This window comes from Paralichthys olivaceus, chromosome 16 (genome assembly GCF_024713975.1).
Source record: "Paralichthys olivaceus isolate ysfri-2021 chromosome 16, ASM2471397v2, whole genome shotgun sequence".
In the NCBI taxonomy this organism is placed as follows: Eukaryota; Metazoa; Chordata; class Actinopteri; order Pleuronectiformes; family Paralichthyidae; genus Paralichthys; species Paralichthys olivaceus.
The window spans coordinates 1,292,287-1,319,356 of NC_091108.1; the positions used below are offsets into that span (position 1 = coordinate 1,292,287).

The window sequence follows — 27,070 nt, forward strand, 5'->3', positions numbered from 1 at the left end:
CATTCAGCTATTTCCACTTCTGTACACTGCTCACATTAAACACAGAACATTTCCTGAGGGAAACCTCCAGAGGGTTTCTCAGGGGGAGGTTTCTGAATCGCTCTTAGTCTGGCCCCTCCCCTGGGACCACTTTGCCTTGGGAGACCCTACCAGGGGCCACGGCCCCGGACAACACAGCCCCCAGGATCACCGGGTCACCCAAACCCCTCCACCACGGTAAGGTGGCGATTCACGGAGGGGAGTTACACAAGGGTGGATTTCAATTAAAGAACAATTTCTAAGTCATTTCTAGCTACTGAATATTAATAAATACACAAGAGATGTATAATAAGAAAAAACGACGCTAAACAAAACTATTGTCTACTGACTTGTGTGGAGAATGTTTGATTTGGTTCAGACTCTACGTGATCTTTCCTGTAGATTTCAAAAAGCTTAGTTAAGGAATGATACTGAGAAACGTAGAGAACGAAAATAACTGAATGTCATTTTCATCACGTTGGTTAGAAAAGACTGGAACTTGAAATTAGCCAGTTTGTCTGTTTCAGTCGAAATGAGTTAAACTGGTTTACGGGAGCCTCGCTGAGCGCTTAATGAAATTCTGCTGCGTAAATAAACTGTTGCCACCACAAGACGAGACAGAAGGAGTGAAAAATTAAATCTCAACCAAAAATAGCTGCTTCCTAAAACTGCTGGAGGATTAAAGAACTGCACTCACCCACACTAGATCTTCTTCTCTTCCGTCTCTGGGTTTCCACGGCAGGAACCAGGGTCTTAATAAAGCTAGGGGCAAATATTTTTACCCCTTGATTGAGGGGGGGGGGGGCTTCTGGGTGGGGCTTGCAGCATTAAACACACCTGATTGGTTGAGTATTTGATTAGCCAACACTTTTAAAAAGAGATTATGGATCCGCAATAGAATGCAAGGACCCCTAGAGGACATTCAGGGGGAAGCAGCAGAATGTCGGTGAAGAGCCCTCGCACTCGTCATGACGCTGCAGTCGGTCAGTGAAGCTTCCCTGCAGCACAGTCCGTCAGGTCAACTGCACATGTAGATAAACAACACTGCTCTCCATGTATACAAATATTATTTATACATTACATCCATGTTACATTCAAAAGAAAATAGAAATACAGCCAACAGCAAAAGTCACATTCAAGTCGTTTCTGTGCTGCACATTGCAACGTCGACCCCCAGCCTCCTAAGGCACCAAACAAAATCCAATGACACACACCCCAAAACTACACAGGGCTCCTGGAAGCTCAACAGAGGGGACAGGTCAAAACAACGTGTTCAACTGTATTTACACAAGTCATCGGAGGATCGATCCTGTGTAGCAGCAAACACAGTTGTTGAAACGCCAGCATATACAGACAGTGGGAGATAAGACATGAAACATCGCGGGTAGAACCTCTTCCTGACATCAGGGGTTTCTCTTGTGCTCAATCTGCCTCATGAACTGAATCCTGAACGCTCGTTGGTCAAAGAGTCGCTGGAAAATTCAGCGGGTTCTTCTAAATGATTCCTACGAAGGAAAATCCTGTGACAGAAGGTTCCAGACGTGTTTGTACGAAGAGTTACCTGATGTTTTTTAATGTAAACCAACAAATGATCAGAATTTCATGTCAGTTTGGCTTCTGACCACAGACTGTAAACAAAGATGGAGGACAGGACGGCTCCCTACAGGTGAAGTCATCTAAACCGCCCCCTGGTGGCTGTAGTGTATCATACACCTTGTGTCCTCCATGTTAGAAGATGGGACATGGACCGAATTAAAAAGTCACATGTTTCTCAAAGACGATCACATTGATGTTTGTTCAAGTTTTCACATTTGGTCTGAATTAGTTATTTGATGATATGTAAAAGGGGGTAAAACTTCATGATTGACAGCTGAGACTGACTCGTGATTGGTCGAGCATCAACCCCACCCCACCCCCGCGCTGCAAATTATCTCAAAACGATTCCAAAGAGAACAGAGCCTAAATTCTGAGTTAATGAAAAATTGCGTTTATATTTATATTGGAAATTAGTCACCATTTTTCTCCTTGGTGCCAAATTACATTTCTTTCAAGCGATGGTCCAATAAAATCACTGTTGAATCAATTCCTTTCCTTCATACTCAGCACACATCAGCCTTACTGCTGAGTTCATCTGAACAAGAAGTGCATGAGCATGGATGCTATGAATCAACCGAACTCCTAAACCTAAATTTGAGGGATGTGGACACTGACCGTGCACAGTATCCATTAACTCTCACGTGGCTACACCGTCGTGACATGTGATTGACAGGTTGGTGACCCCGTCGTTCCTACGTGACATGAACATTGAGCCAATGGAAGAATATTTTTACTCAGGATTAAACCACATGTGGGTTCATTTAACTGTTGAGATAGTTTTGAGGACCGGCCCCAGAGCAAACTGCTTTAATGCTTCAGGAAATCATGTAGCATCACAGAGAATACAGAAATGAAATCCCAGCAAAGCTCAGATTGTTACAACCAAGGTTGAACCATCAGAATTTTTCTTCCTACACCGATGTGACACGAATGACGACCTCTCCTGAGTCACCGTCCTGGCTGAGGTTGTTTCGCGGCACGAAGCCAGGACAGAATGGGGCCAAACAGAGGCAGGTCCATGGCTGTGGCCCCAGCTGGGTGGAGTGTAAGGGGCCATTGGGGCCAAAGGTGGCCAGGGGCAACCAGAGCGTCCTGGGGGCCAATGAGGAATGACCGGTGCTCATCTCCTCCATGTCCTTTGCCTTATCATAACCCTGGACGTCCCAGTGGAGGTTAACGGCTCGCCAGCGCATGAAGACGTTGTACACTGCTGCCCCCTCATGGACAATCAAGCCTGCAACAATGACAGAAAATAACACTTTAAAGAAAACTGTTGAAAACATTACGCATCTTAGAAATGGTCCCTTCCACGCTCCAGGCCACATTCAGTATCAGGTAGAGTCATTTATTTTCTTCTTCCACCTCAGTTCCCTCACACAACAGGTTTCATGCAAAGTCCTCGGCTCCTGATTCTCATGTTAAAGTGAAACAAAACGGCGGCTGGTTCCCTGGTCAAAATCCCTTTGTTTCACATTTCATTTTATAATTGACCTCAGGGGACGGTTGTCTGGTGTCAGCTGCATTAATCCTTCCCATCCTCACCTACGCAGACCAGGTCCATGAAGCCGTACATGCCATAGCAGATCTGGAAGAGGACGTCTCGGCGCTGCCAGATGGCCTGCGGGCTGAGAGCCGACCACAGCAGCCAGGAGATGCTGGCCACCAAAAAGAGGGAACCCAGGAACACGGCGATGATCTGCACCTTCTCCACCAGGGTGATGGTGATAGACTGCCACTGCAGACAGAGAAGACAGAGAGTACATGAAACGGACTGAAAACAAACGTCTTTGTCTGTAAACGCACGTGAAGCTTTAATCCAGAGCAACAGGAACACCACATATATCTGAGACTGTGATCGTCGCCTCAGACAAAACTCGGTTCACGAGCTGAGGTCTTCAGATGACTCTGTGATCGAGATTCTTTTATTTGATCGAGAAAGATGAAAGTCAGCTCGACACAACTGCAGACGACACCAAATAAAGACAAATAGAAATACCACACTGCGGTTATATGGGTAACAGTACGAATAACATCCTTCATTGTAACAACTGGTCAAAATATGAAAACGGTGCATTAAGGACTATTCTCATATTATTATTTCTTTTTAATGACAACTTTATTTTTGTATTATTACGACTTTATTCTCGTAAAACCACATCAACCAGATCTGGGCGTGTTAGATGGAGCATGAAACAATGAGCACACAGTTCCACACAGTCCTGAGCACCTGCCACATGTCTGACTGAATCTCCAGAAAGGAGAAGAAGGAGGCAAAGAGGAGGTGGAAAGAGGAGAATGTGAAGCAGGACAGAACAGGTGTCGGATTAAGAGAAGAAGAAAGTGCAGCACAAACTTAATAAACGAACTGCGAAACAGAAAATTGTTGATGGTGACGTGCTCGATTCAGAGGAAAATAACTTGTGCTGAGCATCTTTGTGTGTTTGTTCAATCTGCCAGTGACTCAAGTTCCATCTGGAGCGAACAGACCTGAATGTTCCTCCAGAGAATCACGTCTGTTCAGCTTTGAAGGACTGAAGAAATCCGAGCAGAGGCCTGACGAGGAGATGCAAACTCTCAGCCGGTGGAAAAAGATTTTTTGCTGCTCTGATTTTTTAAAAAAGGCAGAAGGTAGAATAACGTGAATACCTGCTTCATCGCATTCTTCCCACAATGCAGCCTGACTGAGGTTTTCATCGGACACTGCCTGTTAAATGCTCACATCCTTCAAACTGAGATTATCCGTGTGCTCAGATTACGGGATGATTGAGGCAGTTTAGTGTTTTTAAGAACAGATTGTTCACAGCTTGAATTTCACCATTTAAGCACAGTAATATTTCAGCTCGAGCTGTTCCTTTAAGTATCGTTGTTGGTGAAGTTTTAACGGTCACAATGTGAACCTGTGTCGTCTGCTTGTTTCTCCATGATAACAGAGAAGAGCTTCTTCAATATTTAGGTTCTGAACTTGAGTTTAAGTGATACAGTTGTGACAGACGCTGCTTTTTCCAGCGTCTCTGAGTATATCACAGTTCCACAGTCTCTAAACCCGCTCACAGTGCTGGAGGTGTGCTGTCCCTACCTGAGGCTGTCCAAGTACACACGTGGACCCACAACACAAATATAAGGAAAGAAAAAACTAACTGCTGCACGCTGTAATACCTGCCACGGTCTCTTCATGTTGATGGCGATGACGTGGAAGCGATAGCAGCAGAGCTCGCAGGTCCAGCAGCCCCGCTCGCTGATCCACTTCAGCAGGCAGTGCTGGTGAGTGTAACGCACTGAGCCGTCGCACCGGCATGGATTCAACAAGTCGCCCTGGAGACCAGAGAGAGGGCAGAGGTCATTATATAATAAAGAGATGACATTGATTTGATAAAAGCACTTTAAGACATTCACAAGTGGAAAATAACTGGAACTCTCAACGCACAACGTTGGAATCATACTCATGTCTCGGCTGGAGTTTCTATAAATTTGACCACTTCCTGTTGCACCAGTGACGGCTTGAACCTCGGGATCCTTCCAGGAACAGGAGGAAACAGCAGGAAACACAGACGTGTGTGTGTGTGTTTCCTATCATTTCAAAAGTGACTTTGGTCTTTTCTTCCAGCTGGTCATTCGTCAAACGAAAACACACGACTTGTTCACCACAGGACTTTGGCAGCATCGCTCAGATCAATGATCATCTCTCCAAGCTACACTCATGGATGTTAACGGCAGGCTGCAGCAGGACATTAATCATTGAAGACACATATTTGTGCTTCTGTTTTTTCTCCTTCTTCTTCCTCCTCCAGAAGCCATTACTGTAGCTTTGACCTGCCGGCCGAGCTGTGAGTGGCATATTAATAGTATATTAAGGTCAGTGGTCAGGGAGCTCATTTTTCATCATGTCATGAAAACCTTGTGGGTTTAAAAGGACCTCGGAGGCTTCGTCTTGAATGAAGTGACGCGGCGTCGGCTACCAACTGAAGCTGTGATTGATAAAAACCAACATCAAGGAGTCGGTATCCTCGAAGGAGCCGTTTGACGAAGCCGCTGCACTTATTCATGGGTCGCTTATATACCAACACACATACACTATTGGCTGTACCTCTAAATGTACAGTTGTCATTACTACTCCCTCGCTATCAGACTTTTTCCTTTTGTACAAATACATGTGACGCTCTGAGGATTCTGCCTGTTTTCCCAGTTAATAATTATAGGGTTAAAGGGATAGGTCAAATTTTTATTTTTTGGTGAACTATCCCTTTAAGATCAGAGGATGTCGCACCTTGTTAATATCTATGAGACAAACTGTGATTTGAGAATATGCTAATAAAAATCTTTTTCTTATAAAAAATAAAATTTGGTTCATTCTATTTACTACGACAGTCGTTAATGATCTCTCTGATCTCTGTCGGACTTCATCTGTGTATGAAGTTTGTCCAGTATGTCGTCAACAGCTCCCAAAAAAGGCGAGCAAGTTATTATTATTATTTTATTATTATGAATTTGGGGGAAATTATATTTTTAATGGAAATTAAAAATGACAACCTGTGGATGCTGATCGGGCCTTGTCTCGGGTTAAATGACATCTTATTCTCACTCCGTCTCCTCACACAGGAGTATTTTAAGTGTCAAATTTCTGTTTTGCAATTTTCTTTGTAACTTGTGAGCTTGACCAGCCCGCGGCCTCGTATCAAAATCAAGTATTAGTCTGGACCCGGAGGCAGAGCAATTAGATTAGCTCTGCTAATAGGCTATAGCCCACGTTCAGAAGACAGGATATTCACTTAGGCGTTTACTGCCCTGACTCCTCTCTTCCCCTTCAGCTCCGGTGGGGATGAATCGTCCCTCATCGAGTCTCGCTGTCACGGACCAAATAGGCAAACGCCGTGTCAGGTTTCAGAGCCGGAGTGTCCATTTGTCCCTGCTGGTCCACATCTGTCCATCCAGCTCCAGGAAGACGAGCAGACGGTTCGACTGACGCATCGCTTGGGGATGATGTTCATTATAAATAGATTATGATTCAGCCTTTTTCATCCCCCTCTGATATGATGGATATGAAGCAGTCTGTTTCATTGGGTTTGGATTGTACAACGGACCAATACACAAGACGATGATTTGACCGTGCACATAAATGTGCAATAAGAAACGTGACAACATGAAAACAAGGACCGTCTGAAGGGAACTTCTGCGTCCTCTTGTATTCAGCTCAGAACGATTTCCCAATAAAAATACAATAACGAGCATGAAAGTTCAAATGGTAGTTTGGTCTCATAATCATCCTGAAGTTAATCTCACTCACTAGTTTACACAGCACAGTTTGTATTTAAAGGTTCCCTGATGCTCAGCCTCGAAAGGAAACTGTTTTCAGAGCATGCTGACCTCTGACCCTGTAAATCCTCACTCAGGAAAACTCCACTCACATTGAAACGTTTCCAGTTTTTGTTCACTTTGTCCAATCAAACCTGCACAAAGACATTTAACCAACAAGTGTCGATCGGACAATTTAGTTATTTCAGCTCTAGCGGCGTATGTGAAGAGCATTAACCAAAGAAAACCTCCAAACTCAACTCAGTTTTCATGTTACAGCTGGACTGTAGAGATTCTGTCTCCATTCAGACGACGACCACAGTCTCGTATTACGACAGGAAACCCGTGAAACCTCAACCTGCTGCAGCTGTGACCAAATTCCCATCGAACACTGAGACACACGTGAAAGTGACCTCTGCATTTTGTGTGAGCTCCATGCAGCAGCTAGAGACTAATGTTTGCTAATTGTTTTCAGGCTTTTAACGTTATCGTGTTTTTGAAAGTTGCTTTGTGATCTTTCTCGCTTATAGCTGATGTAAATGTAAAGTATTCCAATGTAAAGTATTTCAAAGTAAAGGGTCCATTCTAGAGTACAGGGAACCATTGGAACCCCAGAGGAAAGTGGGATTTGTTCTGGAGCTCCCGGACACACACGTGGTGTCTCACCTGAGCCCGGGTCCACCCACATGACATCACTCACCTGCTCTGCGCCTTGGAAGCAGATGCGGCAGCTGGGAGTGGGGATGCACGTGTCGCTGCTGCAGTTTGAATGCATCGCCTGCGTCTTGCACGATGCTCCCCCGACCGCCCCATCCTCGCTGGAACAATCCCCCCGGTTGGATTCCTGCAAGGCGCCCCCACATGTGTCCCCGCAGCCCCGGTCCTCCCGACAGTCCTCCCCTTCCTCCCGCTCCTCTCCCGGCTCCGCCTCGTCCTCGGGATGCGGACGTCCTCGGGGGGCGCGCGGTTCTTCCTCCCAGGTGTGGCGGTGGGTGATGGCGGTGCCTCCCCTCGCCTCTGCCTCCTCCGTGCTCATGTTCAAGTCAAGTGTCGGAATTAAATAACATCGATGCCCCCGACGGCCGCGCACAGTGTCCCCCACCACCGCGAGACGTGATGCAGGTCCCAGGTCCCTCCGTTCCGTGGATGCCGAACCGAGGATCAGCAGCCAAATCCCCGCCGGTGCTGCGGCCCATCCGCCGGCTGAATCCGCCTCGTGCGCTCCGGAGACCCGGGGAGCATTTCCGAGCAGCAGCGTCCAGGCATCGCAGCGGAACTCAAACCGACCTGAAGCACCGGATTCCCGTCTTCCTCTTCCCTTCCTCCCCCTCTGCCTCCGCCTCTATGGTCCAAGCTGACAGCTACACACACACACACACACACACTACAGACAGACACTACACTCACACACACACTACAGACAGACACACACTTGTACATCTACACTTCTGTCTTCCAGAGCCCTTGAACAATATATTTTGTATTTGATCATTGAGCTCATGCTTCTCTAATTCCATTTCTACTGTAATTGATTCTGTATTTTACATCCACAGATGAAGTGTGTGTGTGTGTGGGGGGGGGGGGGGGGCTCACCCTCGAACAGTCCATTGATAAAGTGAGGACGGGTCAAATTGTCCTCTGTAGGTCTATGCTGAGAATGGTCCTCACAAATATAGAAGTACAGGAACACACTTGTACTTCTATCTTTGTGAGGACGCTCGTTGGCACTGCTGCAGGTGAAGAGGTGTGAAAACTCCAGTGACCAATATTGTTTAAGTATTATCACAGTATTGTTCAAAATTTGCTTCAAAAGGATAAAAAAAAACAACAACGAATACACAAACTAACTTCGCCAAGTTTTACATCGACATTAAATACATCAATAAGAACGATGAGAATATTTTCGTCATCTATCGAAGGTTCGACAACTTGTTGAGTCAAGTCGAGGCAAAATAACTAACAGTGGATGTTAGTTTGTTAGCTCTGAACAGCAGATCTCCTTCCGCCATGTTTTTATAAAACACAACAAACGCTGCACTGGCCGAGTTCGCGTCTTGGACACGTGTTGACTTTGGTTGATGCTGGACAGAATCAACCAAATCATCATAATAATAAAGGATTAAATGCTTCAAATAACCAACTGGAGTTGTTACCACGTTATATCATTTCAACCCTGGGTATAATGCCCTCCCTTAGCCTAACCGTAACCATCACAACTTAAGGCCTAACCCTTAACTTAACCGAGTTCTAAACCTACACGCGAACCCGGAGAGGTCAATGCTTAGAGTGATCACACACACTGATGTGGCCGTGAGCTACTGAGCGGCTTTCGATCAAGAATCCTTCCCTCTGATGAGTCGAGCGCTCAGGAAACAGAAAGGACCGTTCCCCAGGGGAGACGACCAATCAATCACATTATTATCCCATTAATATGATGGAGGAGATAACTCTCCTGACCCACCAAGGCATTACCTCTGCACTGCCGCCTGCGAGGAAGGAAAAAGAGGAGCTGCATCATATTTACAGCACAGGCTGCCGGGGGGGGGGGCAGGGGGGATTCAAGGTTTCCCCTAAATCTTTCACTCTCGGCCAGACTCTCTTCATATGACCTCAGATAAACACGTATGACACCGAGGACACATGGTTCAAAGATCTTCATATGAATCTCTGACTCACATTCTACAAACATCTGGATTGGTTCTCTGATGATGGAAACAAACATCAGCAGTTAAAGTGGAACACCGGCCCGGAGGCATAAGAGGAACCGAGGTTCCACTGGATTTTCACCGTGTCAGGACGCAGAGAGAAACAAGAGTTTGAGCTCAAGTCTGCAGCCCGTGTTCAGATCATCACATCTGAGCTCCGAGCTGCTTCTTAACACTTCACCTGAAGCAAATCAAACACCTTCAACCAAACTCCAGCTACATCTCACTGGAGCGATGCTTCGGTAACAACCATGAACCTCAATGGTCACAAAATAATAATCCTAGTTTATTATTATTAGATGCATTATAATCCAGAGAAGCTGCCTTTTTAATGTAAAAAAATAAAAAACACCCATCCCTCCATGGGACCATCTTGAAAAGTCTAAATGATTGGGTGATGCTAAACGATCAACAAGACTTAAAAACATTTCCTGATTCTCTCCTGTCTGCTGAACGTGTGTGACACCCTGAGAACTCACACTGTTCTGGTGTCCTGACTCAGTGTCTAAATTATTGCCTGTATCTTCTCATCAGCCTCCAAATGGACCTGATAATAAAGCTCACGGAGCCTCAGTCGGCGAATCGTCTGTCGGAGGAGGAGACTGCTTTTCCAAGAAGAATCTTCTCTTCTTCTTTTTTTCTTTTGACGATGTCTATCGCTTTCCGGGGAGTGGGCCAGTAATGGACTCTAATGCAGCAAAGGAAATTATCCACTCATGTCCAATCACTACCTACGAAGCACCGATCAATACCAGGTCCCCAGGGCTCGAAGGGAGACCGGGATCGTGCTGAGAGCAGGGAGGGCTGGGTGAACTGCGTCCGAACAGGTTTGTTTAGGGGGGTGGGGGGTGGGACTGAGATCGACCGTCTCTGAATTTACTTTTGGATTTCAACTTCTGAGAGAGTGGCGCCCATCCACGGACTAAAATGGCATTCAGAGCTCATTCTCCTCCAAGGCCCAACTCTCTCCTTAAATTCAATCAAGCCGCTCCAAACTGATCGATATCAGCTCCCAAAATACGTCTTCAGGTCCACAGATGATTCCCTAGGAAACTTCCCATCTCACATTGTTAAAGAAATAAAATAAATCCTGGATGTGCCCCTTTATCCAGATGTGCAGCTGGACTGTGCTCTTCTGGGAAATGTCTGATGTTTCCTCCTTTAATGGAAAAGTCGTTTTTTGTGAAATCCTCCTAAAAAACACACGCAGGCAAAAACATACGACGCCTCTATTCTAGGAAACCACGTTTTAGTTGTACTCCTCTTATATTCTACATAATATACACACTCAAGGTTAGTGAAACCAAACTTTAGTTTTTTGACAGGAACAGTTTTGGTCCGACATCCTTCATCCACTTTATGACAGTTTTAAACCACTGATAAGAACTTTTGTGTTTACCAAGAAACTTTTTTAGTTATTCCTACTTAAACCTTTTAAAAAACCAAATGTGCATCAACGGGACGATAAAAATAATTCTCAATTATTACGAAGGGAATATTGGTTTTTCTCAGGACCGTCAGCATTATGAACACACTTCCCTGCACACAGAAGTTAATGAAGAAGATTTCTACCGGTGGAGAAGAAGAAAGAGGTCAAACACTTCTTTACTTTGGTTTCTCTAATGAATTGAGGAGTTAAAAGTTCACTGTGGAGGATAAACATCAGAGATATTTCACAACCAAAGACGTTGTTCCTATAAATGTTTCATAACCAGCTCGAGTGAACGACTTCATAAGCATGAGCTACGTGCGGACTTGGTCCTGATTGGCTCACCTCTCTTATGACTCAAACAAGTCACCAGCTGCTGAAACTAAAACCCTCGGCCCACAGCAGCTTCACCACATTTGAATTTAAAGGGAGCTGGTGGATTCCAACACTTAAGCTTCGTGAAAGTGTTTCCATGGATTCAGGTGATCTAATTCAACTTCAGGATTATGAGCCAGACGTCCTGAAGAACTGGTAGATTCTAAATCAGGAATATAAATAGAGAACGTGAGCAAATGAAATACATCAACACGCATCAGACGGTCGAGCTATTTTTAAGAATCACCTTCTCCCATCACTTCCTGAGTGCTAATGCCTCTCAGCCATTTGCTCTGGTTCTCTCCCCAAGTCATCCCGATCAATTATTCTCCTTCTCGCCGTCGGCCTGTCTGCAGAGCCCCTCCCCCTCTCTGTTCTTCCTGTCGACTCCTTCAAACAGTGGCATACTGTACGAGGCAGGGCGCCTCAAACCCCTGAAACCGCTGTGCCGCAAACACTCTCCCAGCCTGCTGGAGGAAGTGGAGAGCCTGCCAAAGATAGAGTGGAGGACCACAAACAAATGGAGGAGCTGAGCTCATTAAAGCGCTGGTGTGGTGGGTCAGCATCCTGCTGGAGAAGAAGCCCGATCAGCTTTCGATGACATCATCATCTGCACGAGGCCCACAGCGAGTGATCAGACTGACGCGTCTGAAAGGAGCTGCACCGACGATCCAAACCACAAAGCCTTTCCTTCAGTAGGCTGAAAATCCACAGTGGAGCAGTCGGTGTTTAAAATATTGAAATAACGAAGAGGAGACACCAACACGGCAGCCATGCTCCCCCGCCACATCACCACCAACCAGTCACCCCCTCTACCCCCCCCCCCCTCTACGACTGAACTCTTGTTCGATCACTTCATGTAGTCACGACATCTGCTGCTGTTCCAAACAAGAAATAGAAGACGTCATTGGAGCTGTAAGACACTGACGGGGACGCATCCGTTTCCAGATGCTTTACAAACAACAGAACATCTATTCACCACTGATGAGAATAACTGTTAGCTGCAGCCTCATCTGCTTCATGGTGACGAACGCACCGCACCGGCACAAATGTGAACAATGTCGACAGTTCTAGCTCATAAAAGTACGTTAAACATATGAAATGACAAAATGAAGACAAAGAATTGCACTGAACGTAAATTAGCATAGCGTCAACAGCTTTAACGTGCTAGAGCTAAACTAAATTCTGGCCAATAGGTTGTGAACACAAACATTTCTGATAAATGTGGTTGTGTCACTGTTGTGACCATGTACATACAGAGGATCTCCTGTTAATAAACCTTAGAGAAGCTTATTTCATCGTATTTCTTCAAGCTGACATTTTCTCTCCCGACGTGCAACAGGTTGTTTCTGCTCATCAAATTAAAGCGCCGTGTCAGATTTCCGCTGTCTGCAGTGAATCCTGCCACATCGGTGAAGAACACTGTTCACAGTGGTTCCCCCACCTGCAAACAAAATAGTTAGCATTTAAGAAGACTACTGTATCAAATAAATATGAAACTTTTATTTAGTTGGATGCGTAATATGAGTATACTGAATCATAAAGATCCGTCATTGGTCTAACAAAAGGTCAAACTGACAAACTGCAGCAGTTATACATGATCCATAGAGATCCTAAGTCATCTGTGCCTTGTGCGTTGTTGTTTGAGCAGTTGATGAGATGTTTCCCCTGCTAGTTCAATCACAAGTTCATTTCAAGCAGGTTTCCTGTGGACCTACACTTTCCGCTCCGTGAGAGAACATGAGAGATTAAAAAAGGTAATTTCACTTTGTGTGAGAATTCTACAAAGTTATGCCCATTCAAGTTTTTGCTGCAGTTGTCAAACCTCAAGTCAACATAACACGTTAGATCAGGACTGATTTCGGGCGATCTGAAGGTTTGATGGTTCTGCAGCTGTGCTCGATTCTGCGCTCCGAGTCTTGTTGCCTGGAAAAAAGCAGAGATGCGACCGGTCCACGGTCTCGCACCACGACCTGTTTCCCCGCTGACGGTTTAGAACATGATTTGGATTCTGAAGTGCTTCTGCTTGGTGGTGTTGTGATTCATGCCCATCTTCAGCATCCATTTTGACTTCATCATCTGTACGTACTGCATGTCTCTCTGGGTCCGATGGAACGAGCCGTTGCCTAAGAGACAGAGAGACGGGAGGGGCAGCGTGAATGAACATGGGGCGTGTCGTTGTTCAGGAGCAGTTCTCTCGTCGTTATGATGGGAAGAATGAAAAGAGAACCCAAGGACAAGACTTAAACACAGAGAGGTTCTTTTGTTAGTATGTCAGTGGGATGTGAAGCGCTCATCAGAGACTGTGGTTTGGCTGCAGTACAAGAATATGACCACTAGAGGACGTGATCAGTTCCTATCCCTCAGGAGCAAGTGGCACGCTCTTTAAATTTAGTGACATCTAGTGGTGAAAAACATGTCTGCCTCCATAGAGAGGAACCACTCCTGGTAGAAATATAAAGTATTTAGATATAAAGTATTTAAACATAAAGTATTTAGATGTAAAGTATTTAGATATAAAGTATTTAAACATAAAGTATTTAGATGTAAAGTATTTAGATGAAACACAGCAGTAAAAATATCTCCAGGATTATTTTATCTGAACTTTACACTGAACCTGCTGTATAAATAAAGTTAGGCTGTCTTATTGAAAATGATCATAGAATCTTTTTTGCACGTTTGTCTTGGTTGATTTGGTTTTCTCCACGACACGTGTATACGAGCGCCCCTGTAGTTAAACCCTGGTTGGGACAGTTGCCTTTTCTCAGGCGCACAAGAAATCAAAGTTGAAAGAGGAAGCTGGTAGAAGTGATAAACAAAAGGAAACAGCATTATCAATAAACCCCAACGGCCAAAACACGTCATCTCCACGGAACAGAAAACACAAACAAAGGATCTGCTGACACAATTCCACACTGGGCGCAAAACCTCGGTTTCTTTCTAAACTTTTAAAAAGAAAACACTTGACACCAAAGACACAACTTTAATTTTGTTCCGGTTAAATCTTACCTCCATCTCCTCCCCAGCCCAGCGCTTTGTACTGCCGGAGGACTCGGCCAACAGCGTTCTTATTGTGGGTGAGAACCACCGCTCGCTGAGCTCCAAATCGCTGTTTGTAGTACCTCATGAGGGAGCGGTGGCCGATTTTGGCACCTGAGGAAACAATCAGAAGTATTCATGTTAGAGCATGAAGATATATTTTTAAAAAAACCTCATGATGATCGCAACGAGCGAACGACAGCACAAATCTTCCTCTCAGTTTCCCCGCCCCTCAGAATCAGTATATTCACTCTTTTTTATTTCTCAACACAACAAAACATGATGAAGATATTGAGTTGAATGCTGCTTCATCTCATCTTGAATACTTTTACTAATGTATAAATGTTTTACACTGAATTTATATCATCATTTTTACTTGGCTGCTCAACTCTAAACGAAAACCACTTTCAAGTGGAGGAGAGCACAGCGCTCCATGAGGCTCTGGTTCTACACTGCGACGTCTTTAAACACGCCATGTGATTTGATCACATCAGCGACTCCTGGGAGTTAAAAACAGCCAAATCAGATACACAGTGAAAGTTATGTAATATCATTTTACATGAGAATAATCATACAAACACAGTAAGATATCTTATCCTGCATCCTGAAAGCTGTAACTCTAGTTTACCTTCACACAGTGTTTACTTTGTGATGCTGTGACTCATTGACAGTGATAACAAGTGCATCTGTTGATTGGTGGGGGGGATAATAACTAATTATGAAGTCACCTGAAGGCAGAGTCAGCTCCAGCGTCTCGTCGTCGTACTCCAGGTTCTTGTCGTCGGGCAGATCTTCGATCATTTCAGAATCCTCGCCCTCCTTACTGTCAGGGTAGCTGCTCCTATTGGCAGAAAACAAAGCAAGCAAAAAGACCATGTGAACAAAAAGGACAGCGATGCAACATAAATGCATGCAGATGTCTTTAAAGGCCGTTTTTTAAAGCAACACACCGGTACACTCTGGGTCCCCCTACAGGTGGGAGGCGTAATTCACATTTTTAAACCCAAAATGAATTTATTGTAGTCTGTGACCTTTGACCATCAAGGAATCCGTGAGTAGAAGTGAATATTTGTACCAGATGAAATGAAATTCTCTGCTGGTGTTACCGGTACATGATGTTCACAAGAACATGCTTTGTATGGTGTACAGAGAACCTTGACCACCAAAATAAAATCAATTCATCTGTGACAATTTGAAGAGATTCCCTCAGTGTGTTCTTGAAATCTGCCTTTGCTTAATCCATTAAGACCTGATGCGATATGTGCGAGTATGTTTCTTTAAGACTAGGTGCGACTCGTTTGGGCTCTTATCCTGGAAAAGTTTTTAAAGTGAGGGCTCAGACAATGGCTGCTGCTCCAAGTGACAGGAGAAATATTAAAGCCCATTACAGCAGTTTCACTGAAGTAACCAACGATGAATAGAACAAATCAGACCCAGACGATGTTCCTGGTGACCTGCTCACGAAGACTCAAGAGACATGTTTGAGGAGGAGGAGGAGGAGGAGGAGGAGGAGGAGGAGGAGGAAGGGGGATCTAAGCCAGTTTGCCAGCTTGATTGGTTTTATTTCAAAATGTTCATGAACTTGAGGGAAAACGCAAGATCTATCTATTTCATGTGTTGCTTCAGAGGCTGAGAAATGTTCAGTCAACTTCGGCAATTCTGTCAGCTCTTCAGAAAACTCAGGTTTTAGTTGGTTGTTCTGAAACATCGCTGCAGTTTCAGAGGGTCTTGTTATTTTTATTATAGTTTCATCCACGCCCACCGATCAGATCACAGATTATTCACTTGTTCAAAGTGGCTTAATTACCTGAAGTCATAGAAGTCGGCAAACTCCAGGGCAGCATCGCCGTCTGTGAAGAGCTTACAGTGGCTTTTGTCTGTCATGTGACTCTGTACTGCTTCAGCTGAATAAAACGAGCGCCCCTTCTCGTTACACCACAGACACACGTTCCCAGCACCAACCTTTTCTCCTGTGACGAGGAAAACATACTGTTGTTAGATTTGGCAGGAAAGTTAAAAAAAAAAGAATGAATCACAGAGAACCAAATATTTTTGCAAACACATTGACAACACATTGTTCACATCCAGCTTAGCGCTACTAGTGCAGGACTGTTCGCTCTAATACAGGGACTTACTCTTCAACATTGGAAAATAACTTGCAGATGTTTTCACACAACTTTAAACAGAACTACAAACTTTATAGGTCCAGTGTGTAAGATTCAGGTGAAAGGGACTATTGGCAGAAATTTAATCTACAATAATCCTCATGATGTTTTCACAAGTTCGTTTCATCTAAAATAACTGAATTGTAGTTTTCTTTACCCCAGAAAAGACCCTTTATATTTAAATATATTTAAATACTTTATATTTACATGGAGGGGACCCTCTCTACGGAGGCCGCCATGTTTTTTTACATTATTCCAGACTGAACAAACTAAAACCTTCTGAGTTTTTATGACAACTGAAGTTGCCAGGTTCTTCTTCATGTTTGGAAGGAGAGGGGGGGTGAGGGGTGTTCAGCTGCAACATGACACTTCACCACTAGGTGTCACTAAATTCTACACACTGAACCTTTAATGTCAGCTGCATTTGGGAATTAACACAAAGACACAGAAGTGGGAGTATTTCCTTTCCTCTTTAGTTCCAGTTTCATTTTACTGCTCAGATGAGTGAACTGTGCTCATCCACACTTGTATTGAGCATTCACAGATTAACATCTGGGCCCTTTACACTATGCGTCCATTATCTGCCTGAAGACCAAGTTCCTAACACTTACGCTCCAAACTCACCGAGGTAACGGATCAGGCCCCTGAGGTCGACAAGGAACTCCACATCAGGGATGAAAAAGCTGTGGACTTTGGTCATGTGGGCGACATTCTTCAAGAGTGACTTCGAGTGATGGGAGCAGAACAGGCAGTCGGTGGCGGGGATGGAGCCTGGCAAACCAGCGGGGTGGGGGTCAGACAGAGCCGCAGGGTCTCCTACCTCCTGATCCATCATTTCCTCTTCATGCTCCTCCATCTCATCTTCTTCTTCCTCCTCCTCCTCAATGTCCTCCCAATCTTCTGGAAGAATTTAATTTTAAAACCAAAGAATGAATGGATGTGAAACTCGAATAACTTCAACATCAACTTCTGTACTTGACACCGATTACACTTCAAGTGAAACTACCTCAAGTCTCAATACATACATTACAGATAACCGCAAAAAGCACATAAAGCAGAACTTCACAGTACTTTGGTAAAAAAGGTCACGTCAGTAAGAGGTTTACTCTGATGTGTCCACAGTGGTTACACATCTTCTCCTTACCTCCCTCAGCTGTGGCTCCCTCTTCTCTCTCTCGCCTCTTGGCTTGCTCCTCCAGCCACATCACACGGGGAGGTATGTCCGGCCTCTCTGTCTTCTCCTTTGTCGCTCCTTGTGACATCTGGGCCTTCCCCTGCTTGGGCAGGCTCGACCTCTGCTGCTCTTTCAGAGCTTGCTGCAGGGCCTCGTTCCTGGCGTCGTGATCCACCTTCTCGTCACCAAGTCCCTTCTCCAGGTTCTTTTCATTCATCCTCTCCACTTCCTTCTGGGCGGCTAGCAGCGCCTGCTTCTCGGCCTGTTGGTGTTTGTGAGACTGCAGGTGGTTCTGGTAGGCGTTGGCGCTGGAGAACTTCTTGCTGCAGACGGCACAGCCCTCTGTGACCGATGAGTCATTCAGATGTTGTTCGGCAGCAGCCCTCTGTGCCAGGACGCGCTCCTGGAAGTTTTCAGCAGTGACAGGGGGCATGTCGGCCACCTTGCGCTTTAGGTTGTAGCGGTGCCAGTCGGTTTTGTAGTGTGTTCGCTGCACTTCGCCATCTGAAAAAGCCACTCGGCAGCTGATGCAAGTGTAGGAGGCCATGACAACCTGGAAACAGGTCAAGTTGAAATTATTCATTTGTCACAGAGGGCTTTACAATACAGACAACATAGTCTTAAAACCATTTGGATTCTACCCAAATATGCAAAACAAAAACAGACCAAACTTAATTCAAAAAGTAGCTCAACGCATCGATTACACTGACAATTACTTTCCACATTTACTGTCACAAAATGAAAAATGCCCAATCCCAATTTTATTGACCCACAGTGACATCTACAAAGTCCAGAGATACTCAACTCACAACCTAACATGTTCTTTTATCAGTTGCTGCAGACTGTTGGTAAATCGTATATTTAAATTAAAGGCAAATCAGTATTTAACTAAAATAAGTATATTCTTATCTTCATATACTTTGCTGGAAGACGAAATAGCACTCTGTGACCACTGAGGGCAGAGTCACTATTGTGCAGATTTGTTTTCATTTGTCTAACATGATAATGATGAATGTATGAATGTGGTACAGGCAAAACAAGCAATCTGAAGTTCCTGGAGCATCGAGTTGAAGGATGGGGCCTGGGTAGAGCATCCAGGAGGCAGGACACGACCAAACAAATTCAGAATTCAGACATCCACAAATTTCAGCTTTTAAAATAAACGATTATTTCAGTGTTTACTATGTAGATTTAGTGACATCTAGTGGTGAAGTGTCATGTTGCAGCTAAAGAAACACTAGTATAAACACCACCAGGATTGTTTAATTTCTCTTTTACCTTTATCTTACACACTGGACCTCTGATACGGGAACGTAGCATTTAAAAGTGGAAACGATTTGACGGAGATAAATCTGAAATACACAGTAACACTGAATATGTCTTCTCTTGTAAAATAATGAACGTAGCAGTGCTTAAACAACCAGAGTGTTGGTTGACAGTCATAACATCTGTCTACTGGACAATAGCCTAGCTAGCTGCACAGTCGCCAGCTAGCTGTCAACAGCTAGCTGGCGACAAGCAGGTCGACGGCGAAACTTAACGATACTAAACTTAACTTCATGAAAAGTTTTAACTTCAGCTGCAGGACGGCGGCACTCATACCATGCTACTGTCGGCTAGCGACCAGCTAGCCGAACCCCAGGCATCGGCTAGCGACCAGCTAGCCAAACCCCAGGCATCGGCTAGCGACGAGCTAGCCAAACCCCAGGCATCGGCTAGCGACCAGCTAGCCAAACCCCAGGCATCGGCTAGCGACGAGCTAGCCAAACCCCAGGCATCGGCTAGCGACCAGCTAGCCAAACCCCAGGCATCGGCTAGCGACCAGCTAGCCAAACCCCAGGCATCGGCTAGCGACCAGCTAGCCAAACCCCAGGCATCGGCTAGCGACGAGCTAGCCAAACAAGCCCATTTAGTGGAGACATTTATAAATAACAGCCAACGTGTCGCTCAGTGTTCATGAACTCAACAAACACGCCCGACGACACTTACTCAATGACTCGGGTGGGGCGGCCGCGGCGATGGGAGAGTCTCCGGGTGACTGAGTCCAGAACCCCGCAGCAGCACTGGCGACACACGAGGGCGAGTCGCTTCTTCGGCGGCGGTTGAGCGGCGCTTCATGTGCAACACCGCCCCCTACAGCTCCAGAGTGTTTGTGTTGTGACTTCAGGTTGGAGGTGAGACAAGAAACTGTGTGAGTGTGTGCGAGGCGGAATGAGACTGGTGGTGGGTCAACAGGTGTTTTATGAGGGATATAACAAAGTACATTTACTTTGTTGCTGTACGTCAATATATTCGTCACGTGTTTCTACTTTACTTGAGTAGAAAAACAAGAAACCGTGGATTTAACAACTGTGTTATTTATTTAAAAATTCAGCTTTGTCACACATTTGATGCAGTTTTTATTTGTTTGAGAAATATGAAAGGATATTTGCATAACTCAGGATCAATACAGGTTCTAAAACATCCCAGAAGCTTATTTCTACATTGATTCAGAAAACAACAGCAACATTAGTTCTTTCAAACACATTCATGTCAGTGTCATTATAGATTCTGTCTTTACAAAGTGAGACTGAACATCTGGGATGAAGGAGGGCCAGTGTTTGATTGACAGCTGATCTCTGTGCGGAGCAGAAACGTCACCACGACGAACTTTGAGCAACAAACATGGAGACAAAAGAAGTTCAAGATTTAAACACAGAATCTAAATCACTGCTTTTAATGACTCCAGACTATTTGAGTTTACACAACTCAGCTGAGGATCCATAATAAACCAGAACTCCAGCATAGAGAGGCTGAGTGAATGTGGTCTGGACTCTGTGGAGGAGAGTCATGGTGTCAGAGACGCTGTAGAAGGACAGAACACCTGCACTGTGATCCAGGTACACTCCTACTCTGGAGGACGGAGGACCTGACACTGGAGTCTGGATGCTGTTGTGATAAAAGTTATAACTTTTTTTATAGCAATATAACCTCCAAGATTTATCATTGAATCCAAATCTACAGTCATCTGACCTCCCTGCTCTGTTGATATTCTTGTATGTGACTGCTACACCAACTCCTCCTCTTCTCTCCACCTCCACCTCCCAGTAACAACGTCCAGTCAGACTCTCTCTACTCAGGACCTGAAACCAACCAGTGAATCTGTCTGGATGATCAGGATAAAACTGTTCTTCACTCATTCTTGTCACTTTTCTGTTTCCCTCAGATAATAACAGTTCTTTGTGTGCTGTGTTTGGATCCAGTGTGATTTCCTGTGAATATTTGAAGAAGTCAGCTCTGGTCTTGGGCTCTGGTTGTGGCAGTAAAACATCCACTTGAGACACAATCTGTAAAATCTTTGTCTCTGTCTCACTCAGAATGTCCTGTAGTCGACCTCTGACCTGTGACACAGCTGCTGTCACGTCCTCAAAGTTCCTCAGAGGACGGATCCTGATGCTGGATGAGTGTGTAGATTCACTGAGTGACAGTGAGGGGGGGTAGTTGAGTAGAAACTGGATGTGATCCTCTGTGTGTGAGAGCTGCTTCAGTTCATCGTCTCTCCTCTTCAGCTCAGTGATCTCCTGCTCCAGTTTCTCCTGAAGCTCTTTGACTCGACTCACTTCAGTTTCCTGCTGGGATCTGATCTGCTGCTTCACATCAGAGCTTCTTTTCTCCAGCAGACGGATCAGCTCAGTGAAGATCTTCTCACTGTCCTCCACTGCTTTATCAGCAGAGCGGTTGACGGCCTCCTCCTCCTGTTGAAGCAGCTTCACATCTTTCTCTCTGTCCTGGAGTCTCTGCTGGATCGTTTGTCTCCTCGGCCCGAGCTCTCTCTGCCTCTCAGTCATTTCTGCTGCAGCTGTGACTGTGTCGTGGTCTTTATGTTGATCCACAGAGCAGAGATAACAGATACACTGCTGATCAGTGCGGCAGAACATCTTCATCACCTCATCGTGACGAGAGCAGATGTTCTCCTGGAGCTTCTCGGAGGGCTCCACCAGCTTGTGCTTCTTAAATGGAGGTGACTGAAAATGAGGCTGGAGGTGTTTTTCACAATAAGAGGCCAAACAATCCAAACAGGACTTGAGAGCTTTGAGTTTTCTCCCAGTGCAGAAATCACAGGCCACATCTTCAGGTCCAGCATAGCAGTGATCAGCAGGAGCAGCTTGGAGTCCAGTCTTCTTCAGCTCCTCCACTAAATCAGCTAACATGGTGCTTTTCACCAGGACAGGCCTCAGTGTGAAGGTCTCTCTACACTGAGGACAGCTGTAGATTCCTCTCTGATCCTCATTGTCCCAGTGGGTTTTAATACAGCTCATACAGTAGCTGTGTCCACAGCCAATAGTCACTGGATCCTTCAGTAGATCCAGACAGATCGAACAAGAGAATCTTTCTCCGTCCAGTTGATTTTCTTGCTGCGCCATTTCACCCGCTGCCAGTGACTGTAGAATAGTTTCACTTCCTGTGAACAGAAACAGAGTCTCTGCTTCTCCCCCTCTCGTTCACTCCTGCAGTGACTCATCTCCCACAGTTCACGTCTTGTTCACTGATTCTTACACTGACACGTCTGTGAAGGGAGGTGACAAAGAAATATCCTGACTGGGAGGAGCTGGTTGTGTTTGAGAGCAGGAAGAAGTTTTACTACATTTCTCTACCATGAGCTGTTTGGGAGTTTTTTATCTGTGTCATCACATTTCAAAGTGAATGTTTGCACAGGGAGCTGTCACATTCAGCTCACAACAGCACAGGTTGGAACATTATTCACGTTTCAAAGTCTCCAGAAAGTCAATCAAGTTTTTAAGTGGAATAAAAACAAACTTACAAAGTGCTTCACACATGAAAAACACAAGTACAAATACATGGAAACCCACTAATGGAAGAGTAAAAGTATAAAAACTCTACAGGTGACAGAAATGTAATCATGAACAACCTTTACAGTAATACTATCAGGGTACGATGACGCCACCCAACTCACAAACCAACCAGAATACCTCAACCCAACCCATAACCTAGCAAACCAACAGACTGACAAGTCACAGACCAGAAATCAACCAACAACCCAACAACTAACCAAAAAACAATCCACAACCCAACCAACTGACCAAACCAAACAACAGACCAACAAACCACAACCCAACTTACAGCCCAACCAACAAACCCACCGACAAACCCAGAACCCAACTCATCAGCTGCAGTGAGGAAATATATGGACAAAGTAGAACTGGGTGTGTACGAAGACGGAGGTTTATCAGGCTTTTCCACATTCCAGTCAGAGAAGCAGCACTTTACAAAAAAGACTTGGTTCAACTACTTTGGGTTTGTTGACGACTTTGTTCCTTTAGTTTTAGTGACATTTGAAAACAGAGACAAACTGTCATGTGAGAGAAGAGCCTCCTACAGAGGCTGGATTTGTATATTTATCTAGAGCCATTCATTCCTTGGAAAATAGTTTGAACATGTTTAAATGGAATTCTCTCTGCATCATTTCACCTCTCAGTGATAATGACCGTCTGAGTTGCTCTGTGTTAGAAGTGGAACTCTGAGCTCCTGTCGGCTCTGGCACATCACCACATGTTGGTTCATCTCCAAGTTGTGATGTGAAGGGAAGAGAGTGAGGAAATAAACGCAGAGAACAGAGCTGACTGTGTTTCAAAGTATGAAGAAGATGGAGGCTTATCAAGCTGCTTCACAGTCCGGTAAGAGGAGCAGCACTTTACGATGAAGACTAGATCACAACTTTGATTCGATGTTGGTTGTATAATACATGTTGACACGTTTGGGTTGTTGATGACTTTGTTCCTTTAACTTTAGTTCCATTGAACTTGTTCTTAGTTAAAACACTGAAGGACTAGATTGGTCCTCAGCAGAGCCCCTCCTCATCTGGAACTATGCATTGTTCAAAACATCGAACCGTTCACGTGATGAAACCGCCATTAAAATTTAAATCCTGGCTCCGCCCCCTTGAACCAACAAAATGCCTGAATTTTCTAAACAGTGATCAATAATATTTAAATGATTTATTAAGTAAGAACCTTTTGGATTTAGAGCTTTGAATGATGATTCAAGAAGCAGCATGAGGAGAAGAGCAAATCCGAGCACAAACGGGGAACGTTTGAGTACAAGAGCTGGGTTTTAAAGAGAGCATTATGACATTTGTTGTGAAATCAATAAGTCTCGATCTGAAACTGAAAGACCACGCTCCGAAATAAAGAGAAGAGACAAATATATGAAACAACGTTATTCTTTATTCAAACCTTCAGTTTGTTCACACGTTTCATCAGTAGAGTCGGTTCAATGACTCTTGATCTCATGGAAACATTCACTTCATCCACACAGTCAGTTTGTTTCACCTCCATCTCACAGGAGGAAAAGAAAAGAACAAATAATCAGCTCATTGATTATGATCAGGATCAATACAGGTTCTAAAACATCCCAGAAGCTTATTTCTACATTGATTCAGAAAACAACAGCAACATTAGTTCTTTCAAACACATTCATGTCAGTGTCATTATAGATTCTGTCTTTACAAAGTGAGACTGAACATCTGGGATGAAGGAGGGCCAGTGTTTGATTGACAGCTGATCTCTGTGCGGAGCAGAAACGTCACCACGACGAACTTTGAGCAACAAACATGGAGACAAAAGAAGTTCAAGATTTAAACACAGAATCTAAATCACTGCTTTTAAAGACTCCAGACTATTTGAGTTTACACAACTCAGCTGAGCATCCAGAATTAAAAAACCCAACTCCAGCATAGAGAGGCTGAGTGAATGTGGTCTGGACTCTGTGGAGGAGAGTCATGGTGTCAGAGACGCTGTAGAAGGACAGAACACCTGCACTGTGATCCAGGTACACTCCTACTCTGGAGGACAGAGGACCTGACACTGGAGTCTGGATGCTGTTGTGATAGAAGATATAAATGTTTCCAAAACAATCTAACCTCCAAGATTTATCATTGATTCCAAATCTACATTCATCTGACCCCCCTGCTCTGTTGATATTCTTGTATGTGACTGCTATAGTAACTACTCCTCTTCTCTCCACCTCCCAGTAACAACGTCCAGTCAGACTCTCTCTACTCAGGACCTGAAGCCAATAAGTGAATCTGTCTGGATGATCAGAATAAAACTGTTTTTTACTCACTAATGTCACTTTTCTGTTTCCCTCAGATAATAACAGACGTTTGTTTGCTGTGTTTGGATCCAGTGTGATTTCCTGTGAATATTTGAAGAAGTCAGCTCTGGTCTTGGGCTCTGGTTGTGGCAGTAAAACATCCACTTGAGACACAATCTGTAAAATCTTTGTCTCTGTCTCACTCAGAATGTCCTGTAGTCGACCTCTGACCTGTGACACAGCTGCTGTCACGTCCTCAAAGTTCCTCAGAGGACGGATCCTGATGCTGGATGAGTGTGTAGATTCACTGAGTGACAGTGAGGGGTAGTTGAGTAGAAACTGGATGTGATCCTCTGTGTGTGAGAGCTGCTTCAGTTCATCGTCTCTCCTCTTCAGCTCAGTGATCTCCTGCTCCAGTTTCTCCTGAAGCTCTTTGACTCGACTCACTTCAGTTTCCTGCTGGGATCTGATCTGCTGCTTCACATCAGAGCTTCTTTTCTCCAGCAGACGGATCAGCTCAGTGAAGATCTTCTCACTGTCCTCCACTGCTTTATCAGCAGAGCGGTTGACGGCCTCCTCCTCCTGTTGAAGCAGCTTCACATCTTTCTCTCTGTCCTGGAGTCTCTGCTGGATCGTTTGTCTCCTCGGCCCGAGCTCTCTCTGCCTCTCAGTCCTTTCTGCTGCAGCTGTGACTGTGTCGTGGTCTTTATGTTCATCCACAGAGCAGAGATAACAGATACACTGCTGATCAGTGCGGCAGAACATCTTCTTCACCTCATCGTGACGAGAGCAGATGTTCTCCTGGAGCTTCTCGGAGGGCTCCACCAGCTTGTGCTTCTTAAATGGAGGTGACTGAAAATGAGGCTGGAGGTGTTTTTCACAATAAGAGGCCAAACAAACCAAACAGGACTTGAGAGCTTTGAGTTTTCTCCCAGTGCAGACGTCACAGGCCACATCTTCAGGTCCAGCATAGCAGTGATCAGCAGGAGCAGCTTGGAGTCCAGTCTTCTTCAGCTCCTCCACGAAATCAGCTATCATGGCGTTTTTCACCAGGACAGGCCTCAGTGCGAAGATCTCTCTACACTGAGGACATCTGTAGATTCCTCTCTCATCCTGATCGTCCCAGTGGGTTTTAATACAGTTCATACAGTAGCTGTGTCCACAGCCAATAGTCACTGGATCCTTCAGTAGTTCCAGACAGATCGAACAAGAGAATCTTTCTCTGTTCGGTTGATTTTCTTGCTGCGCCATTTCACCTGCTGCCAGTGACTGTAGAATAGTTTCACAAAGAAAGGAGCCAAAGAAATATCCTGACTGGGAGGAGCTGGTTGTGTTTGAGAGCAGGAAGAAGTTTTACTACATTTCTCTACCATGAGCTAATTGGGAGTTTTTTATCTGTGTCATCACATTTCAAAGTGAATGTTTGCACAGGGAGCTGTCACATTCAGCTCACAACAGCACAGGTTGGAACATTATTCACGTTTCAAAGTCTCCAGAAAGTCAATAAAGTTTTTAAGTGGAATAAAAACAAACTTACAAAGTGCTTCACACATGAAAAACACAAGTACAAATACATGGAAACCCACTAATGGAAGAGTAAAAGTATAAAAACTCTACAGGTGACAGAAATGTAATCATGAACAACCTTTACAGTAATACTATCAGGGTACGATGACGCCACCCAACTCACAAACCAACCAGAATACCTCAACCCAACCCATAACCTAGCAAACCAACAGACTGACAAGTCACAGACCACAAATCAACCAACAACCCAACAACTAACCAAAAAACAATCCACAACCCAACCAACTGACCAAACCAAACAACAGACCAACAAACCACAACCCAACCTACAGCCCAACCAACAAACCCACCGACAAACCCAGAACCCAACTCATCAGCTGCAGTGAGGAAATATATGGACACAGTAGAACTGGGTGTGTACGAAGACGGAGGTTTATCAGGCTTTTCCACATTCCAGTAAGAGAAGCAGCACTTTACAAAAAAGACTTGGTTCAACTACTTTGGGTTTGTTGACGACTTTGTTCCTTTAGTTTTAGTGACATTTGAAAACAGAGACAAACTGTCATGTGAGAGAAGAGCCTCCTACAGAGGCTGGATTTGTATATTTATCTAGAGTCATTCATTCCTTGGAAAATAGTTTGAACATGTTTAAGTGGAATTC

The 27,070-nt window shown here is 44.7% G+C and overlaps 4 protein-coding genes across 5 annotated transcripts; all 4 read right to left on the minus strand.

The window, feature by feature from the left end:
• Positions 1–1,074: 1,074 nt before the first annotated feature.
• marchf11 (membrane-associated ring finger (C3HC4) 11) lies at positions 1,075–8,238 on the minus strand. Its single transcript, XM_069511515.1, has 4 exons — positions 7,604–8,238; positions 4,771–4,926; positions 3,157–3,349; positions 1,075–2,848 (listed from the first exon to the last, which is right to left on the minus strand). Exons 1-4 carry the CDS (start codon positions 7,937–7,939, stop codon positions 2,526–2,528), a joined length of 1,008 nt encoding a protein of 335 aa, XP_069367616.1. The 5' UTR covers positions 7,940–8,238; the 3' UTR covers positions 1,075–2,525.
• Positions 8,239–12,895: 4,657 nt separating this feature from the next.
• znf622 (zinc finger protein 622) lies at positions 12,896–19,919 on the minus strand. 2 transcript variants are annotated; one of them, XM_069511514.1, is made up of 7 exons: positions 19,780–19,919; positions 17,761–18,343; positions 17,241–17,513; positions 16,259–16,421; positions 15,180–15,292; positions 14,422–14,565; positions 12,896–13,538 (listed from the first exon to the last, which is right to left on the minus strand). In XM_069511514.1, exons 2-7 carry the CDS (start codon positions 18,335–18,337, stop codon positions 13,405–13,407), a joined length of 1,404 nt encoding a protein of 467 aa, XP_069367615.1. In that variant the 5' UTR covers positions 18,338–18,343; positions 19,780–19,919; the 3' UTR covers positions 12,896–13,404. The 2 variants fall into 2 exon arrangements, with proteins under 2 accessions (XP_069367615.1, XP_019965966.2); XM_020110407.2 differs by having other exon boundaries at positions 17,241–17,516.
• A 212-nt stretch (positions 19,920–20,131) lies between these two features.
• LOC138405111 (tripartite motif-containing protein 16-like) lies at positions 20,132–22,340 on the minus strand. The gene has a single exon (XM_069511510.1). It carries the CDS (start codon positions 22,191–22,193, stop codon positions 20,520–20,522), a length of 1,674 nt encoding a protein of 557 aa, XP_069367611.1. The 5' UTR covers positions 22,194–22,340; the 3' UTR covers positions 20,132–20,519.
• A 1,654-nt stretch (positions 22,341–23,994) lies between these two features.
• Positions 23,995–26,241, minus strand: LOC138405114 (E3 ubiquitin/ISG15 ligase TRIM25-like). The gene has a single exon (XM_069511513.1). It carries the CDS (start codon positions 26,131–26,133, stop codon positions 24,466–24,468), a length of 1,668 nt encoding a protein of 555 aa, XP_069367614.1. The 5' UTR covers positions 26,134–26,241; the 3' UTR covers positions 23,995–24,465.
• Between the last annotated feature and the right edge of the window lie 829 nt (positions 26,242–27,070).